We start from the raw sequence: 24,653 nt of genomic DNA, 5'->3' as shown, positions 1-24,653 counted from the left end.
GAGAGGGGGGGGTGGGTCACGCACACTTTGATTTGTGGAGAAAAGTTTTTACTTTTTTACCGTTACTTAAATAACGAAGTGTGTGTACGTTTTTAATCCTGTGCTGTGTTTCTAATCCTTTACAGTTAATGTTACCGATCCCTAACTCCCTCTAGGAATGTTAGAGGAGTGGAATGAGGCCTGGTTTACCCTTAAAAACACCAAGTAGAATAAAGCTATTATAAGCTATTGTATACAAAATGCATTATTATTATTATTATTATTATTATTACCTTGTTTGGCCTAGCACTGTTACAAAGTGTAAATAATGAAAACATCTTCAAAATCAGAATATGGTTACACATACAAGGAACAGTTCCAAGAACAGTTTACAGATAGGAATAGACATACAGCTGAACAAAGACATCTAAAACTAGACTTAGACTTAGACTTAGACTTTTATTAATCCCACAGCGGGGAGATTTACATGTCACGGCAGCAAAGACAGAAAGGTGCAGAAACACACAGCAGACAAGCGCTGTGTCAATAAGAATTAGAAGTATTTTTTTAAAAAGAAAAAACAATATACAAATAATAAATACAGATATAAGGGGGTGGGAGGTGTTGTCCATGATGGATGTCAGCTTGGCTAACATCCCCTTCTTGTACAGGGTGTGGTCAGACCAGTCCAGTTTATTGTTCAGGAGAACACCCAGGAATTTGTAGTTCTCCACCACCTCAATGTCCAAACCCTGGATGTTCACCGGTGTGATGCTGCATGACTTCCTCCTGAGATCGATCATCATCTCCTTCGTCTTGCTGGCGTTGATGTGAAGCTGGTTGAGCTCACACCAGCTGACAAAGTCGCCGATGACCTCCCTGTATTCCAGGTGGTTCCCCTCAGGCACACATCCAACGATGGCAGTGTCGTCAGAGAACTTCTGGATGTGGCAGCTGACAGTGTTGTGTCTGAAGTCCGAGGTGTAGAGGGTGAAGAGGAATGGAGAGAGAACCGTACCCTGGGGGGCCCCCGTGCTGCAGACCACCACATCAGACACACAGTCCCGGAGCCTCACATACTGTGGTCTGTTGGTGAGATAGTCGATTGTCCATGAAGCTCCCTCCAACTTCACCCTCAGCAGTGCTGGCTGGATGGTGTTGAAGGCACTGGAGAAGTCAAAGAACATGATCCTCATCTAAGCAAACTGAAGGGGGTCCAGCGTTGTGCTCACCAGGGGTCGCAGGTGTTTGAGGATGATCCTCTCCATGGTCTTCATAAGGTGAGAGGTCAGGGCGACAGGCCTGTAGTGGTTGAGTTCCCTGGGGTGCGCCATTTTTGGTACCGGGACCACGCAGGAAGTCTTCCACATGGCCGGGACTTTCTCCAGACCGAGGCTCATGTTGAACATGTGCATGACCACCCCACAGAGCTGGTCTGCACAATCCTTGAGCAGTCTGGGGCTGATTCCGTCCGGCCCAGAGGCCTTTCTCACCTTGATAGATCTCAGCTGCCTTCTCACCTGGTCTGCTGTTAAGGAGAGGGGTGACGGGGGGGGGGGGGGGGGGTTGTGGACTGGTGACAGTCTGGTGTTAATGAGGAAGGGGACGAGCAGGGGGGTGGAGTGGAGGGCAGGTTGGGGAGGTGTGAATAGGGGGCAGGATGGGTGGGGGAGGGAGACTGGGCAGAATCGAATCTGTTGAAAAACAGGTTCAGTTGGTTAGCCCAGTCCCTGTCTCCACTGTCCTGGTGTCTCCCCTCACCTTTTCCATGTCCAGAGATCTTCTTAAGTCCTCTCCAGACATCCCTGGTGTTATTCTGCCCCAGATGTTCCTCCAGTTTCCTCCTGTAGCTCTCCTTGCCCTTGCCTTACTAACGTAACCTTAACTAAACGTAGAACTGTTGCGTGAATACAAGTGGTGTGTGGTGCACATTGAATGGGTTACTTTACATACATTCATTGGCTGGTAATGTACAGCGTGTATTTGTCACATGTAATCTTGTTCTGCTCTGTAGCGCCAACCAGGGGGGGGGGGGGTGGAGAGGTTGTTGTCCATGGATCTGCAGTGATGCTTCCTTCCCGTTTCCTGACTCTGGAGGAGTCCTGAATGGAAGGGGTGGGGTTGACACCTGTGATTTTTATACATGTCCCTGTCCCTTTTCGGTGGCCGATCCAAACCAGCCAGTGACGGGTGTGCAGAGAGCAGACTGCAGACCTGCAGCTCCTGAGGCAGGTTGAACTTCCTGAGCTGCTGCAGGAAGCGTGCATCCTCTGCTGGGCCCTTTTGATGATTGTATCGATGTTTGGGCGCCCACTTTGCTTCCTGTTATTGTACTAATATCGGCGCTAATCTTCACCTTAGCGTGCCTTTCAACGCTGCAGCGCAAGTGGGGAGTTTCTTCCATTACCTACCTTACACGCAGGCCGATTCAAAAAGTCACGTTACCGGTCAGCGTTATCAAAGCAGACACCCTTTCTGCAGCGGTTATCACGGCCTTCATCGGCTCAAAAGCGCAAAGATGTGACATCTGGTCTGGGACTTGCGTCAGCAGCTTCTGACAGTACTTACACGTCCATGTGTGAAATACACCTGAGACTGAAACCAGGGGGTCTTGACAGTGACTGGGCGGGTGACAGACGCACAAAGGATGAGAAGACATTCAGACATGTTGTTTCTGCTGATCAGTCTGCTGTACTGGACTCAAACTGAAGGTGAGGCAAAAGGTAAAAAATGATTCATATCATTATCAGTAGCTGTCTCCTTTCTTTAGTCCGTGTATTTGACAAAGTGGCGACAATGGCTGTGTGAACAGCCTCTTGTTAATTGTTTCAGTGTCCGCTTGTTGATGGTGGTCACCTTGTTATTTGCTGTACAAACACAATGAATGTGTAAAGATAAAGAAAAAGGTTTATCAAAAATATATATATATATATATATATAATATATGGGTTTGGGAGAAATCACTGAATGCATGCAAAGGGGTGTTTCTCCACAGATGCACTGATTACGCAAAACTGTAAAGAATGCATTGTTTCTGATTATGCATTTATAATTAAACGGCTATTGTACTGAAAACACATTTTTAGCATGTGTGTTCTACTTATGCATACATTTGAGCCATACATACATACATACATATATACATATATGTATTTATATGAGTGTGTGTGTGTGTCTATAATTATATATATATATATATATATATATATATATATAAATATATTTATATACTGTATATGTTTCTACATGAATCTTCATGGGAGCTTTGACAGGAGATTATGTTTATGAACATTAGTAATATTCATTTTCCAGTTACCTATTGTGCCAATGTTAATTGTCTTAGAAAGTCCTCGTAAGAACTACGCCAAGGACAGGTAGCGGTTAACATTTAGGAAAGGCACAGGTATAAATCACCACATGAATTATGGCTGAATTCCACTCAGCATGCGTCACTTTCCTGCTGGCTCACTGAACTTTTTTTTGTTGTCATTGTTAAAACTCGTAATGTAATGTTTACAGTTTCTGAACTCTTACTTTTGAGGTGTTACTACTCTTTATGGAGTGTAAATGTGTGTGTGTGTGTGTGTGTGTGTGTGTGTGTGTGTGAGTGAATCTGTAAATCTGCTTTGAGAACTGTTAAAAGGTTGAAAAGCGCTATATAAGTGAAGCCCATTTGCCATATAACGTCCTGACAGTCGCCGCTCCAAAGATATTTGACATATATTGAGGGTGATCCTCAAAGTCACGAGACAGATAACGCTCCAGTTATTGGATGTATTCACGCCACATTTCCAATCCCACGAACCTGAAAAGGTCCGCTCCGATCCACTTTAAGCAAATCAAAATTCTCAGTCGCTCTAGAAGCTCAAGAGAATTGTTGTGTGGTTAAAGAAAATGTGACAATTTGATCCCTTTTTTTTTTGTTGTGTCCGCCCTCTCTTGCGGCATCCTCTGTAGGCGGCTGCGACGGAGCCATTGTCAGTATTTACGGCAACCACCGCACGCTTCCGGCTGGAGGGGGTTTCAAGCTGAGCTGCCAGTTCTCATGCTTAAGACCCGAACACGTCGCGCAGCTGTGGAGGGTCGGCGCGCGACAGGTAGTTTTTTTTTTGTTTTGTTTTTTAAGGTTTTCTGACATTTATAATCCATTACAGCATGAATCCAGCTCTGTCATATGTTGATCGTGCAACAAAGGATGATGATGATGACTTTGGAACATGTTATGGTTACATTGTGATGTCAAAACAAGGGGACAAGAAATCAACAATTCAAGGAAATGTCTGTGTATTTTCATGCCTTTTTTTCACCTTTTGATCAATATCAGCCGACTCTAAAAGAGCAACTTAACAGCAGACAGGAAATCTTTTTTTTTTTTCCTGACCTAAAAGTGGTTTCACTTCCCAACTTGCTGCGCTGATGCCGAGGTGTACTCCTGAGCGTGTCAGTGCACCGTGACATCACCGTTTGTGTGGTTAAAAGGTACAACCCCCTCAATCAAGAGAGGGGGCTTTAAAACACTGTTTTTCAGTGCCAAACTGTACCGCCACAGTAATAACTGTTTTCACCTCCTAGGACCGAGTGTCTCTTGTCAACGTTACCTCCTCCCTCCCCAGTGTGACCCTGGTCCTGGGTGTCAGCTCTGCTACAAAGGCGGACACGGGTTATTACTCCTGCATGACCCAGCCGCCCGATACAATCAGCACCCCAGTCTTGATTCAGATAGAAGGTAAGGCGCCGATGAACGGTAACAGAACAGTCCTTTTGAACGGCCATTTTGTTGTAAATAGTGATTTTTTTAAATTTATTTTTTTAGCCATTTGGCTCCTGTTAGCCATTTGGCTCCTGTTAGCCAGGCCAACAGCAGCGTCAAAGCAATTCTGAATCAGCCAACTAGATCCTGCTGCTGTAAATAAGAATCTATCATTGATGATTAAACCCACCCCCCCCCCTCTACAGATGACCTGACAACACCCACCCTGACCACACCCGGCACCCCGCGGTGTGACAGCACCCTACAGCACAGCAGCGCTGCAGGTGAGAGGGGTAGTGATTCTCTGAACTGTAAGCTATGGCAAAATATTATATCTGCAGTCAATCTAATGTTCTTTTCCATATCTCAAGCACGGGCAAACATTGATGCATCCGTTTATCGGGGTCTGGAGTCCTATCCTATGCTTGGACCAGTGCTAGGTACCCAGTGAACAGTGAACAGTGGCTGGTTTCAAATGTGGAGGGGAAAATGCCAGTCTGGCTAAGCGGGGAAGTTCACGGTTTTAAAGAGGATTCTGGGATTATGACCCCGTTTGGCGATTTCCTTCGCTTCTTTGATCACAAACATTAACTAAATTTCACTAAATCAAGAAATGTACAGTCATGTTTGTCCTTAAAAAACAAACAAACCCTGCTCTGTGTCTGGTAGGTGTCCCAGATATCACTTTTTGGGACGCTATCCACAGCTGAGAGTCTCCGTAGTCTTTACAGTACTATAAGACATGAAGTAAAGTCCTTTTACTCCCTCTAACTGTGGCCTCTTCTCATCTCTGTGCGTGTTGCTGCCGCTTTGCGCTTCCGAGAGATTTCTGTGCAACTAAAAGCCCCGGTCTGGGTCCGTGTGTGTCCACGTAGGCCTGCAGGGTCAGCTGTGGTGCTGGATTCTGCTGGGAAAGACCGCCATCCTCCTCCTCCTCCTCTTCAGTTTGGCCTCCATGGCCGTAAAATGCAAGGGAGGATGAGATGAGATGAGATGAGGAGAGGAGAGAAGGATCCAGATCTCGCTCCACAGCAACGCTTCTGGGAACTTAAGTCTGTGTTGTCATTTCGGCATTCCTCACCCTCTAACCAGGTGTTTCACGCCAGCAAAGCAGCTCCGGGATTCATCTCTTCTGGAGCGCCGATGACAGTGTTGATGTTCTTGCTTCCCTTGACAAATGTTTATGTTCACTGTATCGTTTAACTCCTGAAGTGTGAGTGGCTTACGTTTCTTTTTGCCGTAAAATATGTTGGCCACAAAAACTGAACTTGACTTGTTAAAAACAGACAGACACACACACACACACACACACACACACACACACACAATTGGAACGGGAGGATTTTGTATGTTTGTTGTTGAATAAAAAAACATTTTTTTTTTACCTTAAATGTAAATGGCCCTGAGGAGTTTACATTCTAAAAATTAAACACAAATTACACTTGGTAGTTATTTAGGATTACTTACATTAATTATTCACAGGATACACAAAACATATTTCGTAGCAAAATAAAGTCACCTAATAGAACAAAAAAAAAAGAAGCATTTATTTAAAGCATGGCGTCACTTCCGGGTTCAGCTCCGCTACGAACACAACAGTCCTGCAATATAAAATAGACATTTAATTTAGTGTTATACATTTATATTTGAATAAAGTTTAGATTAAAAAAAACGGAACTAAACGGGATTCTTCCAGTTTGGTGGGGGCGCCATTTCCTTTCCTTTCAAGTTTCTGCGACGTTTGCTTTAATTGGCGGGTTTGGAGGGGGTATCATACCATGGAGCTGACTTTCGTTGTTTTATTATCTTCTTTATTAGAGGGGCAATAGAGTCGAATGTGAATCTAAGTGCTAGCTTGAAATTTAGCTAGTTAGATCACTTCTTTATTTTATATACAACCCATCCATAAACCATGTTAATTACAGTCTAGTTTCCAAATATAGACAAGGATATTAGATATACCAAACACGTATAAACATCGGAAACAATAGTATTACAGGAGCTCGTCTCTGGTCCACACTCCGAAGCAGGAGGTGGCGGTAATGCTCCCGATACGCTGGTGGATGAAGAGGATCCAACATGGCGGCGCACTGCAGCGGCACTTACTGACTCAGGTCAGAATAACAGCTTTAGCGTTGAAAACTCGGTTTGAAGTACACCAGGAGGGTAACATGCGTCCAGAAACGGCTCAGCGTTTAAAGGCGGCGGTTCCGTTGTTTTCTCAAACCGTGTTCTCGAAGGATTTGAGACGGTTGTCCGCACATGGAGGAGACGGCCGCCTGCACGCCCGGAGACACTTCGGTGTCGGCCGCTGTCTGACAGCCAAGGTCCCCCCGGCGCGCGAACCCAGGGAGAGAGTGGCGATCCCCGGGCTGGAGGCGGTCACCTTTGGGGAAAGGATGCACTATGTTCCGGGGCTGGCTAAGCCCGTTAACCCACGGTGGGAGAGGGACTACAAGGACCCGAGATATTACAGGTCTCCCACGGCTCACGAGATGCCGCTGTTCAAAGAGAGACCGTGCTATGTGTACAACCAGAGGACCAGCGCACTGGAAGGTATTAACAGGTTTCATTCCATATAGACTTTTTACAACCAGATTTGAAGTAATTAAAATGCTGCTTGGGGGATTACTGATATGCCGAATTTATCAGACTATCCCACTAACTCTTAAAAGGCACTGAGTCATGTTTCTTGAGGTGTGATGATCAAGCATTCAATAAACTGTGCGAATTTTAAATTAAGTTTGGAAAAAAAGTGTGTTGTCATAGTTAAATAAAACTGCTTATAACAACCGGACATTGCCAAACATGTCCACATTATAGCAGAACACAGAATCATATGCCCGACAACACACTAAAAAAAAACAAAAAAACCCCGAACATCAATGTGTCTGTTTCACCCACATTCACTATGGAGTGCTGCAGGGATGACAAAATTCACGAGGGAGTATTTACAGACGTATTTCATGTCGTAGAACCCATTCAACAAAACCCCGTTGACTTCCAGACGAGGGAACCGGAATTATGAAAAATGTTAACTCACTTTCGGGTTTTAGGACTCATTCTTGCAGCGCTCTATTGCAAGAAAGAATGACAAGCTATTGAAATTGCCCTTTGATCGAACGTGCTCATTAAATAATGTGTCCATGTCATCGTCCTTTTTGTTGCCGTATGTGACCGGCTAAGCTAGAGAGCTTTGCAAATGCATTGGTGGTTCAGTGGTAGAATTCTCGCCTGCCACGCGGGAGGCCCGGGTTCGATTCCCGGCCAATGCAACGTTATTTTGTTTCCCTCCTGAGGGGTTAATAAAGGATTCATGTATCTAATCTTATCTTACTTTCTTCCTTGTGCATGTTTGAGCTGCTCAAGGTTAAATACTAATATGAATATAAAGTACATAGTGGGATTGACAGATGGTATGTTTAGTCATGCTCTCAGAAATGCTGTTTATCATGCTGTTACCTGGTGATAATGTCATTTTCACATGTCATACTGTAGAACTAGCCTAAACTGCTCATCTTGCACTAACATTGGCAGATGATGTATGTAGACCTGTTAATGGATGTTCAGTAACAGAAAACTTTTTGTTAATGTGTATGATTCGTCACAAAGTGCTTGCTACAGTGCACCCAGCCTGCATATGAGGGGGAAGTTTTCAGTCACTTCGGATCTTCATCCCTCACTCTCTATCTCTCTCTCTCTCAGGTATTCGTCAGGCTCTGTGGGTGACCAAAACCAAGCTGATCCCTGGCCTGCCGCCTCAGCTGCTCTCGCTGGCAGAGAATCCTGCAAATCAGATCCCAGACCAGGACGAACGCGTGCAGAACGCCATCAAACATGCCCGCTTCTGGGACACGACGGAGGAACGACCAGGCAAAAAGAAATACAGGTAGGTGTTTAGGTGCATGGTCTTTGTATTTACTACCCTTTGTAAGTGAGCCATTGTGATGACTTTGTTAGATTCAGAGGTCTAAATGTATCAGAGGGGTTTTGACAGCAGCTGGGTTCCTCAAAAATCCAGCTGCGCCGCCTCACTAAATATTTGGTTGAAAATCGGCAGCTGATAGCAGCACGGGTGCTTTTGCACGCCATGTTTGGGAAATAAATCCTTTTCCTCTCTTTCACTGTTTGTGTGTGTGTGTTCCTTCCCCAGCAACACTTTGCTCCTCAACTTGCTGCATCTGTGTGCAACACTGCAGTCCAGTCACCCAGCAATTGGAAGGAGGATTCTTGCTGAGAAGTACTCATTGGCAGCCACATGGAATAGAGGTTAACACACCACCCTTGGATTACCTGTTGCTAATACTTAATGGGGATTATGATTCATTTCCAGCTCTATATTTTCATTGTGTGATTCCACTAGAGCAGCTTTGCATGATTCACAGTTGAAAAAAGTCCTGATTTCTCTTCTCCTGGCCCTTCATGCAGCCCCCTCAGTTCCCCCTCTGTCTGAAACAAGCCGTCTGAGCTCCTGTCTCTTTAAGCCCCCCCCCCTCCCTAAAAAGCCCACTTTCTTCTGATTGGCCGGCCAAGTTCCGGAAGTCTTTGGAAGAATTTCCAAAGGCAAACTGTAAACCTAACGTTATTAAGCAACGTTGACATAAACATAAACATCTGGTCTGTGCCTGGAGCAGATGACCATATAAGGACATCCGTGCCTATCTGACATCAGATAGACCCAACGGTTGAAAAAACTGAAACGGAGCATTCAGAGCAGTCTGAGCTTTTGGCTCACAGGGATACCAGGGATACATACCTTTACCTCATTATTTGGCAACTTTGGCAACGTTTAGTATGAATATCAAACATTGTAATATATATATATATATATATGAAAATAAGGAAAAGCATAATAGGTTCCCTTTAAAGGTCCCTTGTGGAGTTTTTGACCACCACAGGAGCTATGAAGCAATGCTTGTACAAGTGGTTTTTGTTTGTATCGTGCATGCTGGCGGAGATGCGGCTGGCGCAATGCACATTTCCGCCACAGTTGGCAGCAATGTGCCAAAAAAAAGGCAAAGAAGAAGACTGCTAGATAGCCAGTAAACAGAGCAAGATTTAAAGCGTTTCAGTCGAGGTGGACGACATATCACGGGATGAGTGAAAACATTGGCCTGCTGGTGGCGCTAGAGGAAAAGTCATTAGGATTCACTCTCTGAGGACCATGAATGTCTGGTTACTGGTTAGTTACTGAGATATTACTGAGACAGACCATCATTGTTTGTCTTGAAAACTGATTAATGCTGCCTGAAATAATAATAATAATAATAATAATAAATCTGAAAGTATTGAACACGTTCCATGTTTATATACCAGGTGAGGACCTGTTCCAAGTTAGAGGTCAGAATGGTTTACTGCAGAACTGCATGGATCCCCTCCCAGAGGTCTCCGGGAAACAGGAAGTGGGCGACACGGCCGATCACGTCCTGGAAACCTTCTACCCCGTCTCCCCCACCATCGACCTGCAGAAAGTACACGTGTACAGGGAGGACGCGAACTGCTCAGGTGAGGAGACACCGGGCCAATCCTCTCACGTCACAGGTCTGGGAGTGTCACTCTGTCTCGCGCTCCGCCCTGATTACTTAAATGACGTCTCTGTTATCCAATCAGGTTTCAGGGGTGACTACCCTTACCCTCACGCCCACACGCTTTACTTCCTGGAGGCAGCTGATGCAAACTGTAAGCTCCGCCCAGAACAGTTCAGAGCCAAGATGGTGATGTTCTCCTTTGGAAACGCTTTGGCCCGTGCACACAAACTGTACGGGGTAAGGACATGCATTCAACAGGGTATCATTACAGACGGCAGATCGGTGAACATAACCCTTACACTGTGTGTGTGTGTGTGTGTGTGTGTGTGTCAGCCGCAGCCCCAGCGTGTGTTGGATCGTCCCATAACGGTGCAGGCAGTGGGGACCAACGGGAGGATTTTCCAGTTCATGGTCTTCCAGCTCAACACCACAGATCTCTCGGGAGACAACGGCGTCAAGAACCAGGTGCTTCTTCTTTTTCATTACTCGCTGCATGTGCAGGCTTTTGCGAGGAAAAGAAGGGGCATTTGCTACGCTACGCTACGACAGAATACACAGCTGTGCGGGGACTATTGCCGGGTAGACCAAATATCGGCACAGAAGGCCTGCAGTAAATACCATGAAACTCATGGTTGGTGTAATGTCACAACTGCTGCAAAGGAACATTAGCGGAATACTGTTTCAAGGCAGCACAAGGCACCTTCTGGAGGGAAAAAAAATGCTAAAAAATGACAATTTGAAAACATCTTGCCGAGATTTAGATGAGAATATCAATACCATTCCCATATCGGGTAAATATAAAGCTAGAGTCAGCAGCATGACCCCTCCCAATAGTGCTGAAGAATTATAACGTGTTTTTTTTTTTTTTTTTTTCCAGCTTTTTCAACAAAACAAATGTACATATCACGTCAGGCACAAACAAGTACACAATACAGGAGAGTCCAGTTCCATAAAATGTTCCTCTCGGGGTGACTTTTTTTCGTTTTTACTTTGAAAAAGGACTAATATGTCTCTTAGCCATCATTTTAATTGTGAGTGGTGATTGGAGAGTTTCATCGACACGTCTATCGGCGGACCCTCTCTCGCTCATTTCGCTTCTGCGGCTGGTGAAGAGCGACCACGGCGCCTAGCTCTCATCTCGCTGTCCCCTGCAAGATTTCCAAAGTCTCACGCAGTCCAGCATCCAGAGCAAGTCGGGGAAGGAAAAAAAAACCTTTTAGCGCCGCATATGCTAAGCTAAGTCAATCGCCTCCCCGTCTCTGGCTCCACATTTAGCATACAGACGTGAAGAGTGGCATCAATCTTAGCGTGTAGCTCTCGGCAGGAAGAAACGTCGGACTGTCACTTTTCTTTTGAGTGACCTCAAGCAAGGACCAACATGAATGCAAAGAATTCAGACAGACGTTGCAAAAACTGGAAATGCGCCTCATAGTTTGTTTGCTCGGCTTTACGTGGGCAAAGGCGAGCATTAGAATGACATTAAAAACCAGCATGAAATGAAAATGTCGTCACAAGAGAGTGCAGTGATAAGTTGTGGCAGTAGTGTGCAGAGAAGCGTCCTCAGAACTAGTCGCCACCAAGTAATGAAACGGAAAATCCACGCCGTCACTGTTCACCATCACAGAATAGGTTTGCGTTGTTCAGCTAACTTGTCTGCTGGCTTTTTTTTTTTTATCAAATGCAGGTGTGGCTGGACGACGACGTCGAGCTCTACGATTTCGCAAAAGTCCGGCCGCTCATCAAGAAGAAGCAAGTGAAGGTAATCGCCAGTCGGATGATTTAAAGCCGAGTGTGACGCCAAGACAGTCGAGCCTCCTTATCGCATCAGAACCATTACGTTTATTTACATCGGTGTTAAAAAGGAAGATAAAGTTCTGAGATGTTTTTTTTGTGTGTGTGTCTCCCTCTGTAGGTACCAGCTGGTCTGGCAGGATACAAGGGTGAAACATTCAGCAAGTTCCTGGCCCTGTACCTGCACGGAGCTGTGTAGGACGACCTCGTGTGTGCGTGTGTGTGTGTGTGTGTGTGTGTGCGTGTCTGGGATCTAAACCAATATCTTATCAGAAAACTCCTCTCAAACAGTGTCCTGCGTCACATTGTTGTCTGGATCGTTTCCACAGGCCGAAACTGCAAAATACATCTGTTTCCTTCTGTGAGAGCCCCCCCCCCCAATAAAAAAGAAACAATCAAAAAAAAACCTGTCTTTCTGAATATGTACTTGAGTGTGTTTTTTGAAGTCAAATCCTACGAGACCGACAATGAGCTTGGTCCGAGATGCGGGTGCGTTATGCTAGTAAGAGCTAATTTCACCTAGCCGCTAGTCTGCAGCAGATATGAGGCTAACGGGCTAATAGGTCTGGTAAGCTCACTTCTGTCTTAACTCCACACCCCCAGATATTTTTTTTATTTTTTATTTTTTGTAGTCTCCAAGACCCAACCCTTTATGGAGTAGTGTGGATAAGGTTAAAAAACATGCTAAGTCTTGAGCATGACAGACTCACAAGGTGAACACAACACCAGCCACACCCTGTCGGGCTGGTTAAACATGGGAAGTCCTCCTCTGCTAAAGGTGTTCAGTGACAGTGTGGCAGTGGGAGCCAGTCTACCCCCTCGCCCTCTTGACAGGAGCGGCCAGCAAGAAAGACCGAAAACACACTGAGAGAGAGAGAGAGAGAGAGACCTACAGCCCTCAAAGGAAGCTGCAAAAAAAAAAAAAGGTAAATTAAAACATTACACGGCTTGTAATGCTTGTAGTTTTCTAGTCCAAGCTGCAGTTTCCCGTATATTCACCTGTCAAGTTGCCCAAAGACGCACCCAAAAATACCGGAAGTCAGTCGCTTTGCCTTCATAACTATAACAATGAGTAAATGTCCCTTAAAGAAGTAGCTTATTTCTCATGTAAATTCTGTGTGCACGTCTTGTGCACTGTTTTATAATATTGCTATGCGAGTTTATCTTTGTATATTTGTTGGTAGTGTAATCTCACCTGGAGTGATATACTCCCACTTCCAGTATGTGTACACAGTTATAAATTCCCAAAAAGTTTTTTTTACGATCTCTTTCTACTCTTCTATTATCTGTAGCAATGTTAGGTATTGGTAGAAAAAACTCACACCAGTCAGGTGATAGCCAAACAAACATTTTAAGCACTTGAAAATGTAGCGTTCTAGTTAATGAGGCTTTTCTTTTGAAAGGTACTGCCGGAACTCCCTTTGCTGACATCCTTAATTACGTGTCACAAACGGCTAGCTTGATGCTCACTGGTCCCTCGCAGGTTAGTGAGTAACTTTATTTTTACTACTTTAAACTAAGCTAACATGGCAAAGTTGAAACACACAGACTGTCATTTTATTCCGTGTTTGGTCAAGTAACGTTACCTAGTAGCGTTAGCTTGCAGCTAACGTTACACAGAAACTTAAGCGGCGGAAGGCTCTTTGAAGTTCGCTGTTAATTGCAGTAGCGTTACGCGACTAGCAGGTCTGTTTACACCGCTGCTATTAACGTTAGTTAACGTTATTTCGTACGCAAATGTTTCGTTGTCGAGTTTCTTCAGAGTGCATACGTTTTTTTTTTTCCAACTGTATGTTTCCCCTTCATCTCAGACCTGTGTGGCCGCTGTCATGTCATGTAATATTTACTGACAAAGTCTTTTATTTATTTCTCAGACTAACTACTGCAAAAGCAGACACGTTAAAAAAAATCGGCGTGGCTGACGCGTAGCCTGCGTGATGGAAGAAGCTACTGAGATACGCTAATTGAGGGTTTTTTTTCTGGTGCGTTTGGGGTCCACCATGCCGCATTCAAATGTCACCTTCGAGCCACCAGTCTAGTAGTAGGCAGGCTGACGGGGCGCAAAGGCACCGAAGTGCTCTGAAAAAACAAAAACAAAAACTGCCTGTGACAAAACACTGAGGAGAAGAGCGTCAAAATGAGTCACCGAACAGGAAGCTGTTGCAGCAAAATGTGTCGCCACCAATTTATTGTGACCTGATGTGTCATGGATTTGAGGGCGTCGCCTTCTGAGGCTCAGATCACATAGATTAGTGTTTAGATTGAATTGGCCTTCTAATTGGAATATGTTTGGCAGCTGAATAGCCATGCTTTAAGCTGCTTTGCATTGCCTTGGATGGGTTTTTTGTGAAGTCCTAAACTTTTTTCGGTGCTGCATTTTATTTTTCAGCATACCATACCCGATTTGGTCTTGAATGCAGCCTTAATCTGTCCATGCTGTTACAGCCCGAGAAATGATGGCAAATCCTTCAGATGGGCTCAAGCATTCGGTGAAATTGGAAAGAGTGAGGGTGTTCATTGCCAAGTTCGCTGGTTATAGATACAGTGTGAGATTGTGACCATTACAGCTGACCTAAAACTGGAATCCATCTCAACCCTAAGAAAGTCCTCTTCTCCCCTCAGCGTTGAAGATGATGTCAGTGACAGCTGCTCTGGAGAAAGAGGAGGAGGAGGAGGAAGAAGACGAAGAAGAAGAAGGGAGTGTTAACCCGACAGAGGTGAAAATGAGTCAGATAGTGATGCCCTGTCACACCAACCATCGACAGGAGCTGAGCGTGGGACAGCTGCTCAAGTGGATAGACTCCTCCGCCTGCCTATCTGGTGAGGTGTGTGTGTGTGTGTGTGTATACACGATTAAGTGAGTATTAGTCATGTGGTGTGTGTCCAGAGTGTGTTGTAACCACTGACTAGCCAGACCGCTCATGATGTGTCTGTTTCACATGGGCAGCTGAGAGGCACGCTGGGAGTCCCTGTGTCACTGCCTCAATGGACGACATCCACTTTGAGCACACCATCAGGTGAGCGTGTGCACAGAGGCGTGTGTGTGTGTGTGTGTGTGTGTGTGTGTGTGTGTGTGTGCATGTACATGTACAGTATGTGCTCATTCTTCCTTTATGTCTCTGTGCTCAGCGTGGGTCAGGTGGTGAACATCAAGGCAAAGGTCAACAGAGCCTTTAACACCAGCATGGAGGTCAGATAAGTTCACATTGTGTTTTACATTCAAACTGAGACTTTACATTCATACCATTGTGCCCATTGTTTTGCATGTAATACACGTACAACACAACTTGAGCTCAAATAATTCAAGTCAATAAAAAGTCCATTGGATTTAAAATGACGTAAAGCGTCAGTTCACCAAAATTACGACAAAACATGTATTCACACTCACACATGAATTCCTTAGTGGCAGAGAGACTGTTTACCTGTTGTCTTGATACATTCAGTATGTCCATATCCGCAGAACTAATTCTGTCAGTAAAGCAAGATTTTTCCCTCAACCTCTTCAAGACGCCACGAATGAACACTCAACACTTCCTCCAGAATTCGTCCCATTAAAAGTACTGAGTACTCCTGTAACTAGAGGCCGTCTTGTGATGGCATCACAGCAGCCGCGGCGCCAGTCAACATGTTGACGTTCCGACCCATGAGGACTCAGTAGTCATTGCCACATTATTACATGAGTACTCAGTAGTCATTATTACAGTATTACATGAGGACTCAGTAGTCATTACTACATTATTACATGAGTACTCAGTAGTCATTACTACAGTATTACATGAGTCATAAGTAGTCATTGCTACATTATTACATCAGCACTCACTAGTCATTATTACAGTATTACACAAGTACTCAGTACTCGTGGATGGACCACACCTACATACTAACATACTGGGATGCAGTGATCCGCGACTTAAAAAGAATGTGGGCCAGGGGTGTAAAGTGGGGGGCTAATGGCCCCTTCCCTACTTCCAGCGCCCTTGCTCGAACCACAGCCGTTTTCGAACTCGGCCTTCATTTTGATCTCAGCTACACACCTGTAAAGTTTCGGACTGCATCTTGACAGAATCTGTCCACAGACAGACAGACATACAAACACCCAGCAAAGTGCTGAAATCCTCCTCTGTGGAAGTCCAGCTACAGTAGGCGTCTCCTGGACCACAGTTTGCCACGATGGCACACACACAGACTCACAAGGTGAAAACCGTACGCGCTGTTGCGTCTGGTAATAATGTAGTAATGACTGCTGAGTACTCATGGGTCATAACATCAGCAGGGCATGTGATCCCTACGTAAGATGGTCTCTAGTTGACTCTGTGTGTGGTACGCTCTATATGTTGTAATTAAAATCTGTAACTGGAAAGTCTATGTTAATGCTGCTAGCTAGCAAGGTCACTGCTGGGCCTAGGTGTCTTCAATAGGTTGCTTTAGGAAAGTAATGCTTAGGTTCTGACACACAGACTACATTTAAAGAGCGCATTACCTCAATAATCAACACCTTAGCTTGTCCATAAATTATCCCTAACGTGCTCCGTTTCAGGTGGGCGTACAGGTGAGCTGTGAGGACCTGTTCTCTGACCGTCACTGGAGGGTTTGCCACGCCTACGCCACCTTTGTTACCCAGCGCACAAACACAGGAAAAAAGGTAAGGGGTGTGTTGCATGGTGCACCACATGATTTTGATTATGAGCCTCTTTCGGCCTTCAAGAATGCGTGATTTGGTCGGTGATGTGCACATCTCCGCTGGAATCTTTATTGAAAAGCAGAACGTGAATGTTAAAACAGATTCAAATGTCAGTTGTCGCCTTAAACGGTCTGCATTTGTGTGTCTAATGTTTAAAGTTTTCTCACAGTAAGACATATTTACTGACGTTACCCGACAGGTGATCTTGAAGCCCATTGTGCCTCACACTCAGAAAGAGCAGGTTGAATACAGCGTGGCGGCCGAGAGGCGGAGGGTCAGGATGGTGCACGATGACATCATAAAGGATCTGCTCTCCCACGGGTCTATCCAGCAGGGTAGGTGCGATGCTCGCTGCAACAACTACATTCAATTTGATACAGCAGATACAAATTCCATGCAGGCTAAACTTAAACCATTCAAAACACATCAGTGAGCCACACATTTCCACTGGGTGACGTGTTCCTTCATTACCATGAACACGCACACTGTATACACCGCCCCTGCTGCCCCAAATACTCACTAGAGCACCGAATGTGGATTCATCCGCCGCTGAAAATAGTTCCCAACAAACGCGCCATTTCCTCCCGTTTGAGTAGCGTTAAGTAGCGCATAATGTCGGCCGATTGTTAACGAAACGGTGTATTTGGGAGCGGATTTTAAAGATTTAACACCTTTTAGAAGGAGTGCCACAGACAAGAGTAGGGAAGTGAGAAAGTATTGGTTTGGGACTTCATGAGATTGTTGAAAGTGTAACACCAACCGTTATCCTGTAAAGCATTACATTTTGTGTGTGTGTGTGTGTGTCAGCTGACATCTCAGCATTAGGAAATGCAGTGGCAGCAGAGAGGACCAAGGTGGAGAGTGTTGAACTGGTTCTACCCCCACATGCTAACCATCAGGTTATTTATTTATTTGTGTATCTTTCTGTCTGTTTATATATATTTGTACTATTATACTTCGAATCTTTGCATAATATTGGTATAAGCTGAGCGTTTCATCGTCTCTGTTTTGTCTAAATGCCAGGTGAATACATTCGGAGGACAGATCATGGCCTGGATGGTGAATGTGGCTACGATTGCTGCCAGGTACTGCACAATCACTCAATACACGTTTGAAAAGATCTGTGACGGGGAGACCCGGTGTCAGTCTCTTCCATTGTTTTAATGATTGCATAACTCTTTCTCTGTGCAGTCGCCTGTGTCAGGCTCACCCGACTCTGCGGACCATCGACATGTTCACCTTCAGGGGTCCCTCTCAGATCGGTGACAGACTGCTGCTGAGGGCTATAGTCAACAACGCCTTCGAAAACAGGTGTCAGCATGTCCAGAGTCAGCCGTAAAAGATACAGAAGATAACTTCCATGAAAACAGTATTAAGAAGGTAAAAATGGATTTGATGCATGTCCTGCAGCATGGAGGTGGGGGTGCGTGCAGAGGCCTACCAGGAGGACGGGCCTAACCGCCACATAAACTCTGCCTTCATGACCTTTGAGGTGCTTGACGACCACGGGAAGCCATGCACGTTACCGAGGATACGACCCGAGCCCCTGGTGAGTTAGCCTGTTATTTTCCTGTAAGAGTTTATACTACGGACAGTGCATGGTTTGGAATTAAAGTCGTCAGGTTGTTAATAAAGTCAGTACCTTTTAAATCACAAACGCATAGTTCAATTTACATTTAACCATATGTGGACAGAGAGCTCTAGCTAGCTTAACGGCAGACTTAATGCGTCATGCTTTGAAGCGCTGAGATAAATAATTTTTCTCTTGACAAAATAAGCAATAACTTGTAACTAAAGTGTAATCGAATTATTAGTATAGCCAGGTATAGGTATAGCCATTTTTTTATTTTAAAGATCTTGTGTCGTACTTGCTGGACTAGAATTTTAACCCCATATTAGCTAGGTTGCAGTGTGCATTCTTCAGGCGGGGGCGCTTTTGGCTATACTCTCCAGAACAAAAGTGCTGCTGGACAGTATGAAGTTGGTGAAAAACTTTAAAACCGTGGGAGGAGGTGGGTCAGTCTTGTGCAACACTCAGAAACTGTTGCAGTTATACACTGCAGTCATGTAAACTCGTATGTAAGTTGTCCCCGTGTAACCTCGAACCCAAGTTTTTCCAGGGCTGGGATTGGAGAGGTGTGAACTGTGAAGGCCTGGCTGAGCAAAGATCAGAGCTCTTATCACAGTGTCCTACTCCTGCATGTATCAGATGAGTTCAGCTGCAGGGTGAAAGGTGCTATGTATGAGATAAGAGTACTATAAACAAAACACAACCAACCCAGGCAACAGCCTTCACTGGCTACTATACATGTATGCTGTGATGCATACGCACAACGGCCATGCTTACGCCATTTCTCACATGAACTGGTACTTCCTCACGCTAACTTTAGACCAGTGTGTAGAGATCACGAGTGATCCATGTTTTTATTTCTCTGTTAATGATCTTTTCATTTGATCCTGAATTGTGAAACATTTTGTTTCAGTTTGGGCCCTATAGATCATATCATATATATATATCAATCATTGATCGTCCTTTAACACGTTTTGTAATGATGATTGAGATATCACCGCGATGATGGTTCACAGGTAGATGTGAGGAATTAGTGTTTTTGTAGGCTGAACCCGGAAGTTAGCCTCGCCCTGATTCACTCGACTAAAAGCCAATGGGATTTTTCTACGCAATTTTGGATTATTGCAGAAAATAAGCTCTGTGGCAAACAAACGTTTATGATGCTTACGCGTTTTGTTCAGATAATCTTCACTAATGAACACCACTTTTAGGATTTTTGAAGCGTAAATGGAATCGTAAAAAGCTAACGTAAGGCTACAAACGAGCTACAGCACGGCCACATGACTTTGACGTCACCACCGCTGAGCTTCACTTTTAAGAGAATATAGATAGATATAGATATATAGACAGATAGATATAGAGTATAAATTCAACAGGGCTGTAAAGGCGGACTAGTGAGTCGATGACTTTCCGTGTTTAATGTCCGCGACAACCTCTGTAGTCTCATTTAGCCGCTTGTTAGTAACTGCCTTTTTTAAGACATGTAAAAGCTTCAAAATTCCCGAGTGTATCTACTGACGTATTTTATGTCATAGAAAAAAACGTTGAAATCTCTTAAGCTTGTGTTAACCACAGACCAAAAAGCTTTATAAATCTGAATCCGAGAAGGACACATATGCATATTTCTGTCTTTGCGAGTACACACACAGTTTTAGTCGTGAGCTTTATGCATCTGGCTTCAGGTTGCATTCGGTGGAAAATCTCTTGGATTGCTTTATGGTACCAAACGCATGCTGTCTGATGCACAGAAGGTCATTAAAAGTAGAAGGCCACTAAAAACAGCATTTTGCCGGTGTAGCAAAACCAAGGAGAAAGCCTTTGTCCGAGGAGGACCATCCACTGAGACTTAAGATTTACAACAGAAAGGGTTAAGTCTGAAAGACCAGTGGAATGTTTTGGGAGCTTGACCCATAGTAGGGACTAAAAGTCCGGATATCGCGGCCTCTGCTGATACCTCTTTCATTTGATCATAACATAGCAATGTCCAAAAATGCTACATGTAGCACCTTTTTAATTGAAATATTTTGATGGATACAACTTGGATTTGATGTGTTAAAAGTATCTCTGTGTCTTCGATTTACAGGAAGGGGAGAGGCGGTTTCAAGAGGCCATAGCCAGGAAGAAGATCAGATTGGACAGGTAAACCTATCTGTCTGTTTCCGTGAAGAGCACATACTTTCCTAGCTTTTAGATCCGCTTCCGTGTGCCAGAACTGATGCATCAAACTTTGAGTCCATGGTAGACAGTTTCAGTAGATTTAGACAGATTTATCTATCTGTGGAGGGTAAAGATTTATCATTTATCAGACCAAGGAGTTTATTTGACATTAATAGGTACATGTAACCCCACAGTTTTAATATAATTGTGTTGTATTGTTCACTTGACAGTATATTTTTTGTTGTTTCAGAAAGTACATAATTTCCCGGAAGCAGGGCGAGGTCCCTCTGTCTGTGCCCTGGGACCCCAGAAACCAGGTGAGGAAAAAGTTCAGGAATCACACTGGACTAGCAACAATTACACATGATGTGATTAAAAGATCATCCCATCCTCACAGGCAAAAATACTCCATTTCCTTGCATTAGCTTGTATGGGCCAAAAACCAGTATGCTGATGATACCCAGCTCTATCTGTCCCTCCCGTCTGATGACCCCAATCTCAGCGTGGATCTCAGTCTTCCTCAGTGATATCTAAAAAAATGGATGATGGAACACCATCTTCACCTCAGCCTCTCTTAGACCGAACTCCTGGTGATCCCGGCCAGTCCTTCTGTTTTAGCACAGTAGTATCCAGCTTAGCTTCACCTCACTTTCTCCGACAAGATCTGCAAGGTATCTGGGCATGACCAGCTGCCTTTCGCTGGTCATGGAAATCACTACTGGTGACTTGTAGCTCCGTATTAAACAAGTTACTCGGTCTAGTCACCATAAACAGTGCTGCCACGGTCAAAGGTCATTGGAATATTTGAGAGAGCAGTATTCATTTGCATGCGTAGGTGTTTGTTTGCTCCTGCTAATATGTACGTGTTTGTGTGTTTCCAGGTGTATCTGAGCTTTAACAATGTTTCAGCTCTGAGGATGTTGGCTGCTAAAAACAACTGGCGCCTCACCTCTGAGAAAGACAAGGTATCTGCTGTTCTACCCCCCACCCCCTCCTCCTCCTCCTTCTCCGTGCAAGGAGCTGGATGTTTCATGCGATTCTTTGTTCCCAGGTTCGTCTTTACACCCTAGAGCAGAAGTCCATGTTGAGTTTCAGGGTGGAATCAGAGGTGGACGTTCCTGCTCACAGAGCCTCTTGTCTGCTGGCTGAACTGAGCAACAGGCCGAGCTGGGACACGCATTATCAGTAATGCTCTCTCACACACACACACACACACACACACACACACACACACACACTCTCTCTCTCTCTCTTAGTAAAAAATCAATTCAAGCCCAGCTGTGTTTTCACTGTGTGATTTCAAACCATCTTTCTCTTTTTTTTAGCTGAAGCTGAGAGGTCTCTTTTTGACTGTTCCACCTGGACACATTTTCCCCCTAAATTGGCTAGGTCAAGATAATACAGAATGGACATTTTAGCGAATTAAACATCATCATTTTAGATTTTTTTCTTTGGAAGGTTGACAAATATAACACCTCATGGGGCATGTGCCGTCTGGGAGGCCTTTATTACACATTCTCCAATTCTACGTCTCTGATACTTGACATTTTAATCATGACTACATTTCTCACTCCTACAATATACTATATAATACTACACAATATAGGCTATGCAGAGATCAGAGTTCACCATCCAGACCTTTCTGAGTCTCTGTGTTGTGGCTCCATTGCTGGGGTGGTGAGAGTCTTTCATAAGGAGCTCTGGTTCTGCTTCTTCTGGTGTAGGAGCTCTGCAGAGTGTCGATCTGTCTGGAAAGGGCTCCACTGTTCTGAGCAGAGCAGTTTCCAGACCAGTTGGGTGTTCCACAGCACCAGAGAAGAGGAACTTTAGGTCTCCCAGAGAGGGTTTTTGTTGTCCTGCAACTTCAACATGTTCCATCTCACAAAAACTCCAGATAGTGGAGTTTGGTTTAAGTTCATAATCAGTGCAGAAGGGATGAATATTGCACACAAACACGAAGTTCATAATTTACTGAGCCCAAAAACGAACTAAGCCCTTATTTGTTTAATTTAATCTGGACTATGATTTCTGGGCAGGCAGCCAAATAGAAACACGGGTCACACTTTATGAGTGTCCAATAAGATGTGTCAGTACAAAATCTTTAAAGTTCCAGGCGATAAAAGCAGAGTGAAAAGCCATTTATACATATTTGGTGTCTGTGTTGAGGCCAGTAAATAGTCTGGGATTAACCCCCCTGTAAAAAACATAATGTTGTAGTTTTTACACTTCGGTTTTGGTACGGATTAAACAAACGACATGTAACATAGTGAGCTTTAAAGGTGCCAGGAGGTGGATTTCGTTACCTTTGGATAGCGCCAGGCCAGCTGTTTCCAGCCTTTATGCTAAGCTACGATAACCGGCTGCACCGTCCAGACAATGGCATCAATCTTCTCATCTGACTCTCGGCAAGAAAAGAGAACACGCGCACACCTGTGCAACTAAAACATGCAACCATCCATTTAACAACACAGTCTCTGTGTCCTCTCCTGAATCAGGAAATGTGAGCTGATTCACCGGGTGGACGATGATGACTTCCTGTACCGCGTGGTGACCCCATCGGTGGAGCGGAGTCACGGTGGAGTAGGCTGCCCGACTTCCACCCGTCAGGGAGAAGGGATTCTCCAGGACTTCATCTTGTTGGCCTCCAGGAGGAGGCCGTGTGGCAGTGGGTCAGTAGAATGGCTGGTCTCTATTTAGGTCCACCTCCATCCTGTAGGTTTAACTTGTGTTTTTTTTTTCTCAGAGATCCGTACGTCATCGCTCTGCGTTCGGTGTCCCTACCCACTCACCCTCCCACCGAAGGATATAACAGAGGAGAGGTCCTGTGCGCTGGATTTACCATACTGGAGACCAAAAACAACATGTCGTTGGTGAGACAAATCGTGAGTTTAGCTGATTAAACAAGTGTATGTTTACACGTAATCGTAACAAACTTTTATTATTTGGACCTTTTTCCAGATCAGTTACTATAACCAGGCGTCTCCGGAGGTTCTTCCGTACATCTCCACAGACATCGCCGGCCTCTCCTCCTCTTTCTACCACACCTTCTGCTCCTGCAGCCAATACCTGACCAGGAACAGGCTGCAGTCCGCCACAGAGGAGCGAACCGGCCAACGCCAGGCCGCGAATGCGGACGATGAAGCTGACAGTCTGTCGGTGGCCCTCCGCAGCACTCAGCTGTAGACAGTCAGTGGTGCTTTCCAGGCCAGTTTACATCACCGAGTGTAGGGCGAGGTCAAGCTGCAGCTCATACAACACGGTACGATTAACACTTGTGAATAGTTTACAGTGAACAAAAGACGATATTTGCATTAAAATGTTGGGGGTTTTTTTTAAACTTTTTTTTCAATTTTTAACAAAGTTATCAAGATAGAAAATCGAATAAACAAGTGAGTAAAGAAAAAAACTGCCTTAGACACTTAATGCTCTCTCTAATATCCAACCAGAATAATAAAGGCTCTTTCAATATTCATTATTCTGTTCGTAAATCTATGGTAAATGTCCATTTGATAGCTAAAATCTAGCGTGGGTTCATTTTGATTAACGCTAACCGTAGCATTAAGCGGTGAGAGAATGCAGGACTGAGTCCTAAAACCTGGAAATGAGTCAGCATTTTTACACTTCCTGTTCCCTCGTCTGGAAGTCAGTGGGTTTTCTGAATGGGTATTTTGGTTAGATGCCTGTAATAAGGTCTATGGTTAACACAAGCTTAAGAGATTTACATGTTTTGTTCTACGACATAAAATGCGTCAAGTTAAGCTCAGCGGTGGTGACGTTGAAGTAATGCGACCGTGGCGTAGTTCCTTTATAGCTTTTTACTTCTGGCGATTCCATTTACGCTTCAAAAATCCTAAAAGTGGTGTTCATCAGTGAAGATTATCTCGCTGAACAAAACATGTAAGTATCATAAACTTTTTGTTTTGCCACAGAGCTTATTTTCTGCAATAATCCAAAATCCCGCGGAACAATCCCATTGGCTTTAGGTCGAGGGAACCAGGGCAACGCTAACTTCCGGGTTTGCCGATTGTCTCCATTTGCCGACCGCAAGTAGTACAAGGTGACATCTGTCTTTTGATGAAAACATTTTTGTTTCGTGCTTTCATAGGACTCTGAATAAAATGTTTGTTTTTTAACAGAATATGTTTGCTCTGTGTCCTTCCAATCAGAATTCAACAGTAAACTACATAACAAAATATA

The 24,653-nt window shown here is 44.5% G+C and overlaps 2 protein-coding genes and 1 non-coding gene across 4 annotated transcripts; all 3 read left to right on the top strand.

Annotated features, from left to right (window-relative positions):
* The first annotated feature begins 6,813 nt into the window (after window positions 1-6,813).
* mrpl37 (mitochondrial ribosomal protein L37) lies at window positions 6,814-12,431 on the top strand. Its single transcript, XM_070919365.1, has 8 exons — window positions 6,814-7,285; window positions 8,435-8,618; window positions 8,883-8,998; window positions 10,046-10,234; window positions 10,340-10,494; window positions 10,591-10,722; window positions 11,942-12,016; window positions 12,170-12,431. Exons 1-8 carry the CDS (start codon window positions 6,901-6,903, stop codon window positions 12,245-12,247), a joined length of 1,314 nt encoding a protein of 437 aa, XP_070775466.1. The 5' UTR covers window positions 6,814-6,900; the 3' UTR covers window positions 12,248-12,431.
* On the top strand, window positions 7,934-8,004 carry trnag-gcc (transfer RNA glycine (anticodon GCC)). Its single transcript has one exon. It is a non-coding gene; the product is annotated as a tRNA-Gly (tRNA).
* A 427-nt stretch (window positions 12,432-12,858) lies between the features above and the next one.
* On the top strand, window positions 12,859-24,594 carry acot11a (acyl-CoA thioesterase 11a). 2 transcript variants are annotated; one of them, XM_070919352.1, is made up of 18 exons: window positions 12,859-12,974; window positions 13,452-13,531; window positions 14,671-14,868; window positions 14,996-15,065; window positions 15,178-15,238; window positions 16,586-16,690; window positions 16,929-17,064; window positions 17,537-17,628; window positions 17,753-17,814; window positions 17,921-18,040; window positions 18,140-18,278; window positions 20,383-20,438; window positions 20,707-20,773; window positions 21,338-21,421; window positions 21,508-21,641; window positions 22,952-23,125; window positions 23,200-23,326; window positions 23,415-24,594. In XM_070919352.1, exons 3-18 carry the CDS (start codon window positions 14,679-14,681, stop codon window positions 23,637-23,639), a joined length of 1,842 nt encoding a protein of 613 aa, XP_070775453.1. In that variant the 5' UTR covers window positions 12,859-12,974; window positions 13,452-13,531; window positions 14,671-14,678; the 3' UTR covers window positions 23,640-24,594. The 2 variants fall into 2 exon arrangements, with proteins under 2 accessions (XP_070775453.1, XP_070775454.1); XM_070919353.1 differs by lacking the exon at window positions 13,452-13,531.
* Window positions 24,595-24,653: the final 59 nt, after the last annotated feature.

This window comes from Enoplosus armatus, chromosome 14 (genome assembly GCF_043641665.1).
Source record: "Enoplosus armatus isolate fEnoArm2 chromosome 14, fEnoArm2.hap1, whole genome shotgun sequence".
In the NCBI taxonomy this organism is placed as follows: Eukaryota; Metazoa; Chordata; class Actinopteri; order Centrarchiformes; family Enoplosidae; genus Enoplosus; species Enoplosus armatus.
The sequence above is the reverse complement of the archived record's forward strand: the minus strand, read 5'-3'. Positions and strand labels throughout refer to the sequence as shown.

Bases quoted from the DNA above. Each gene is read 5' to 3' on its own strand.
- acot11a (XM_070919353.1), top strand. From the start codon at position 14,679: ATGATGTCAGTGACAGCTGCTCTGGAGAAAGAGGAGGAGGAGGAGGAA. The intron at 17,629-17,752 runs GTTATTTATTTA...TCTAAATGCCAG, and splicing joins CCCCACATGCTAACCATCAG to GTGAATACATTCGGAGGACA. The intron at 20,439-20,706 runs GTAAACCTATCT...TTGTTGTTTCAG, and splicing joins AAGAAGATCAGATTGGACAG to AAAGTACATAATTTCCCGGA.
- mrpl37 (XM_070919365.1), top strand. From the start codon at position 6,901: ATGCGTCCAGAAACGGCTCAGCGTTTAAAGGCGGCGGTTCCGTTGTTT. The intron at 8,619-8,882 runs GTAGGTGTTTAG...TTCCTTCCCCAG, and splicing joins CCAGGCAAAAAGAAATACAG to CAACACTTTGCTCCTCAACT. The intron at 12,017-12,169 runs GTAATCGCCAGT...CTCCCTCTGTAG, and splicing joins TCAAGAAGAAGCAAGTGAAG to GTACCAGCTGGTCTGGCAGG.